The sequence below is a fragment of the Lonchura striata genome, chromosome 25, assembly GCF_046129695.1.
Source record: "Lonchura striata isolate bLonStr1 chromosome 25, bLonStr1.mat, whole genome shotgun sequence".
In the NCBI taxonomy this organism is placed as follows: Eukaryota; Metazoa; Chordata; class Aves; order Passeriformes; family Estrildidae; genus Lonchura; species Lonchura striata.
In genome coordinates this window covers 2,811,373-2,815,965 of record NC_134627.1, presented here as the reverse complement: position 1 = coordinate 2,815,965, position 4,593 = coordinate 2,811,373, and the positions used below count along the sequence as shown (strand labels likewise).

The window sequence follows — 4,593 nt, the reverse complement described above, 5'->3', positions numbered from 1 at the left end:
TCCCAGAATGGATTGGGTTGGAAAGGACCTTAAATCCCACCCGGTGACACCCCTGCCATGGCAGTGACACCTCCCACTGTCCCAGGGTGCCCCAAGTCCCATCCAGCCTGGCCTTGGGCACTGCCAGGGCTCCAGGGACAGCCACCCTGTGCCAGTGTCCCAGAGCTCCCCTGCCAGCCTTGTCCTGCTGCCCAGCCCGGGTGGCACCCTGAGCTGTCCCTGTGCCCACTGCAGCATCACAGAGCTCTGCCACTGCCCCGTGGCACTGTCCCCTAGCACAGGGTCCCCGTCCTGGGGCCACAGTGTCCCTGCACTGCCCTGGTGCATCACAGAACTGTCCCAAAGTCCTGTCCCAGGGCTGTCCCAGTGCTCCACACCTGGGCTCTGGCCTGGGGCACTTTCCTGTGACACCATCTCGCTGTCCCTGTCCCTGTCCCTGTGCCTGTCCCGGTGCAGTGTCCCCGTGCCCTATCTGGTGCTCCTATCCTGGTGCACTTTCCCTGTCCCTGTGTCCTGTTTCACTGTCCTGCTGCGCTGTCCTTGTCCTGTCTCTCACTGTCCCACTGTCCCTGTGCACTCTCATTGTCCCGCCTCACTATCCCTGTGCACTGTCCCACTGTCCCTGTCCCTCTGTCCCTGTCCCTGTCCCCCTGTCCCTGTCCCTCTGTCCCTGTCCCTGTCCCCCGTCCCTGTCCCTCTGTCCCTGTTCCTGTCCCTCTCCCTGTCCCTGTCCCCCGTCCCTGTCCCTCTGTCCCTGTCCCTGTCCCTGTCCCTCTGTCCCTGTCTCTGTCCCTGTCCCTGTCCCTGTCCCCATCCCTGGCCCCCTGTCCCTGGCCCTGTTCCCCTGTCCCTGTCCCTGTCCCTGTCCCTGTCCCTGTCCCTGTTCCCCTGTCCCTGTCCCTGTCCCTGTCCCTGTCCGTGTCTCTCTGTCCCTGTCCCCATCCCTGTCCCTCTGTCCCTGTCCCTGTCCCCCTGTCCCTGTCCCTGTCCCTGTCCCTGTCCGTGTCTCTCTGTCCCTGTCCCTGTCCCTGTCCCCATCCCTGTCCCTCTGTCCCTGTCCCGGTCCCCCTGTCCCCCTGTCCCCCTGTCCCTGTCCCTGTCCCTGTCCCTGTCCCTGTCCCTGTCCCTGTCCCCCGTCCCTGTCCCTGTCCCTGTCCCTGTCCCCGTCCCTGTCTCTCTGTTCCTGTCCCTGTCCCTGTCCCTGTCCCTGTCCCTGTCCCTGTCCCTGTCCCTGTCCCCATCCCTGTCCCTCTGTCCCTGTCCCTGTCCCTCTCCCTGTCCCTGTCCCTGTCCCCCCTCCCTGTCCCTGTCCCTGTCCCCATCCCTGTCCCTCTGTCCCTGTCCCTGTCCCTGTCCCCGTCCCTGTCTCTCTGTCCCTGTCCCTGTCCCTGTCCCTGTCCCTGTCCCTGTCCCTGTCCCTGTCCCTGTCCCCATCCCTGTCCCTCGGTCCCTGTCCCTGTCCCTGTCCCTGTCCCTGTCTCTCTGTCCCTCGGTCCCTGTCCCTGTCCCCATCCCTGTCTCTCTGTCCCTGTCCCTGTCCCTCTGTCCCTCGGTGCCTGTCCTTGTCCCTGTCCCTCGGTCCCTGTCCCCATCCCTGTCTCTCTGTCCCTGTCCCTGTCCCTGTCCCTGTCCCTGTCCCTGTCCCTGTCCCCATCCCTGTCCCTCGGTCCCTGTCCCTCTGTCCCTGTCTCTCTGTCCCCATCCCTGTCTCTCTGTCCCTGTCCCTCTGTCCCTGTCTCTCTGTCCCCATCCCTGTCTCTCTGTCCCTGTCCCTCTGTCCCTGTCTCTCTGTCCCCATCCCTGTCTCTCTGTCCCTGTCCCTGTCCCTGTCCGTCTCCATCGCTGCAGTCCCTCCCGTCTCCGCCAGGCGGCGCTCCGCACGGTCGGGCCGGCAGGGGGCGCGCGCGCCGCGCTCGGCGCCGGGAGATCGAGGGGGGCCGGGACCCGCTCCGGGAGCCGCGCGCTGATTGGGCGCGGCGCCGAGGGACCGATGCAAGACGGGCGCTGATTGGGCGCGGCTCGGAGAGGCGGATGTAAGGCAGGCGCTGATTGGCCCCGCTCGGCCCCTCACGGAGAGGGACGCGGGCCGGTGCCGGTGCCGCCATGGAGGAGCCGCGCTGCGGGGCGCAGTTCCGCGCCGCCGTGCGGGTGATCCAGGGGCTGCCGCGCAGCGGTGAGTACGGGCCGGCACCGGGGCCGGGCGGCCGCGCTGCCGGCCGCCCCGCTGAGCGTGTCCCGCAGGTGCGTACCGGCCCTCGTACGAGGAGATGCTGCGCTTCTACAGCTACTACAAGCAGGCGACGGCGGGGCGCTGCCAGGGGCCCCGGCCCGGCTTCTGGGACCCCATCGGCCGCTACAAGTGGTAAGAGCGGGGCCCGGTTCCGGTGCGGTCGGGCCCGGTTCCCCGGCCCCGCTGACGGCCGCGCCCCGCAGGGACGCCTGGCACAGCCTGGGCGCGATGTCCAAGGAGGAGGCGATGGCCGCGTACGTGGCGGAGATGAAGAAGGTGGCCCAGAAGGTAACGGGGCGGGCGGCGGGGCCGGGCCGGGCGCGGCGCCGTGCCCGTGTCCAGCCGCGGCCCTCCGCAGGTCATCGACACCGTGCCCATGGACGAGAGCACCGAGGAGATGTTCCGCTACTTCGAGCCGCTCTACGAGGTGATCCACGACATGCCCCGGCCCCCCGAGTCCTTCTTCAAGAGGAAGGGGGGTGAGTGGGGCCCCGGCTGCGCCCGGCGCATCCCTGCCCTCGGTGCCGCCCTCCCGGCACGGCGCTCCCGCTGGCACCGGCACCGGCACCGGCACCGCCTCCACTTCGGTCCCTGAGCGGGCACAGGGTGCACGCACCACAGCCCAGCGGCCCTGCCGGGCACTGCTGCTGCCGAGGGGCTCCCGGGGCAGACCGGTGTCCCTGTGTGTGACACTGCTGTCCCTCTGACACTGCTGTCCCTGTGTGTGACACCGGTGTCCCTGTGTGTGACACCGGTGTCCCTGTGTGTATCACTGCTGTCCCTGTGTGTGACACTGCTGTCCCTGTGTGTGACACATTCTGGGCTTTCTCTCCACAAAACCTTGAGTGAGAATTTGAGCTCTGGGCTCCCAGTGGCCCTCGGCCGTGTGCAAGGGCAGGGATCAGCTCCTGCCGGGCTCTGCTTCCCTTGGCTCCGGGAACATCTGGACAGGCCGGGCAGCTCCTGCGTGGAGGGCATGTGGAGAAACAGGGCTTGAGAAATGGGACTGTTTGAACCGGTTTGGGCTAGAGGAGCTTTCCGAGCCCTTTCCGTGCCTGTGCCTCTGCCTGGGCTGGCCTGGCTGAGTCTGACTGCTGAGCAGGGGGGGCTGGGGAAGGATCAGCTCCCAGCACAGGGGTTTAGGGCGAATTCACAGTCAGGTGTGTGAGCTGTCAGTGCTTTGGGAGAACCCTGGCAAACACACTCACTCCCCAACATCTGCCCTGTGTCTGTCACCCCCTCCTTCCAACCAAAACCAAATGGGATTTTCTGGGATGCCAAAACCAGTTGTCTGTAAGGCTTGGCCCCAGGGTGGCCGCTCCCTCCTGTGATACCCAGGTGCTTTGTTCTCCATTTTGATGCCGAATCCCTTTAAAAGACAGATTTAGTTTTTCTCTGAAATGTAAAAGCTGTGTCGCTCTCCACTGGGAGTGTCACTTACAGGTAACATTGTCACTTAAATCTAAACTTGCTGGAACAAGGAACAAGAGCCAGAGGTGGCTGGAACTGAGGTGCAAAGCACTGAGCTCCTCAAGGTGTTGAGTCATTTGTGTTAAAGGCTCCCAAACCCGCCTTCAGACACTGCAATCACAGCTTGGGTTGCTCTTAACTGGAGCAGAAAGGGGATTTCAGAGTGTGGAGCATGGCAGGTGCCTCCAGCAGCTTTTGGGCATAGAGCTGGGGGTCTGGGCAGCTTTGGTTTTGTTTATTTACAAAAACAACACATTATAAAGTGGCACCTGGAACCCAAACCATGGATGGATCCAGGTCCCAACAGGTCTCCAGTGAGTGGGGCTTTCACCAGAGTCTTGTGAACGTGGTGGCTGGAGCCAGCTCTGTCCAGGTGCTGTGTGAGGTGATGGGAGCCACACTCTGTGCACGCTCTGCAGCACACCCTGAGGAGGATTAGGGAATGGGGAGGAGAATTTGGGAGGATCCAGAGCAGGGCAGCCCTGGCACTACCCTTCTGTGGAGTACAGCTGCCTTGTCCCCCTCCATGGGTCCCCTGTGATGCCGAGGGCAGCCTGGGGACAGCAGAGAGGTGAGGGAAGGAGCAGCAGGGCAGCGTTGCCACACACCTGCCTGCCTGCCCAGGAGCAGGGAGCAAAGTCCTGGGGGCTGCTGGAAATCTGGCTGGGATTAACCCCGTGGGCTCCACAGGGTGATGGGGAGCGCTGGGCCCTCTCAGGGTGCTGCTGGCCACACAAGGCTCTTCCAGCCAACGCCTCTTGCACTGGGCTCTGTTACTGTGGGTGGGCCGTGGGCACTGCCAGGGGACAGCACTGTCACTGCCACTCACCAGCACTGATCCCTCTGCCTGCTGCCCCAGGGGCTTGGGGACAAGGACACCGCAGCCACCCCTG

At 64.8% G+C, this 4,593-nt stretch overlaps 2 protein-coding genes across 2 annotated transcripts in view; both read left to right on the top strand.

The window, feature by feature from the left end:
- The first annotated feature begins 2,012 nt into the window (after nt 1-2,012).
- ACBD4 (acyl-CoA binding domain containing 4) lies at nt 2,013-3,751 on the top strand. The gene is made up of 4 exons (XM_077788401.1): nt 2,013-2,173; nt 2,242-2,362; nt 2,434-2,518; nt 2,589-3,751. Exons 1-4 carry the CDS (start codon nt 2,104-2,106, stop codon nt 2,823-2,825), a joined length of 513 nt encoding a protein of 170 aa, XP_077644527.1. The 5' UTR covers nt 2,013-2,103; the 3' UTR covers nt 2,826-3,751.
- A 232-nt stretch (nt 3,752-3,983) lies between these two features.
- Nucleotides 3,984-4,593, top strand: part of MYO1D (myosin ID) — a 113,830-nt gene continuing 113,220 nt past the window's right edge. Inside the window, exon 1 of the mRNA XM_077788271.1 lies at nt 3,984-4,085. Within this exon, the coding sequence (XP_077644397.1) occupies nt 3,984-4,085 (102 nt within the window). The remainder of the gene's footprint in view (nt 4,086-4,593) is intronic.

Coding starts and splice junctions, on each gene's coding strand:
- ACBD4 (XM_077788401.1), top strand. CDS start 2,104: ATGGAGGAGCCGCGCTGCGGGGCGCAGTTCCGCGCCGCCGTGCGGGTG. Junction 2,174..2,241: donor CCAGGGGCTGCCGCGCAGCG/GTGAGTACGGGC, acceptor CGTGTCCCGCAG/GTGCGTACCGGCCCTCGTAC. Junction 2,519..2,588: donor TGAAGAAGGTGGCCCAGAAG/GTAACGGGGCGG, acceptor GGCCCTCCGCAG/GTCATCGACACCGTGCCCAT.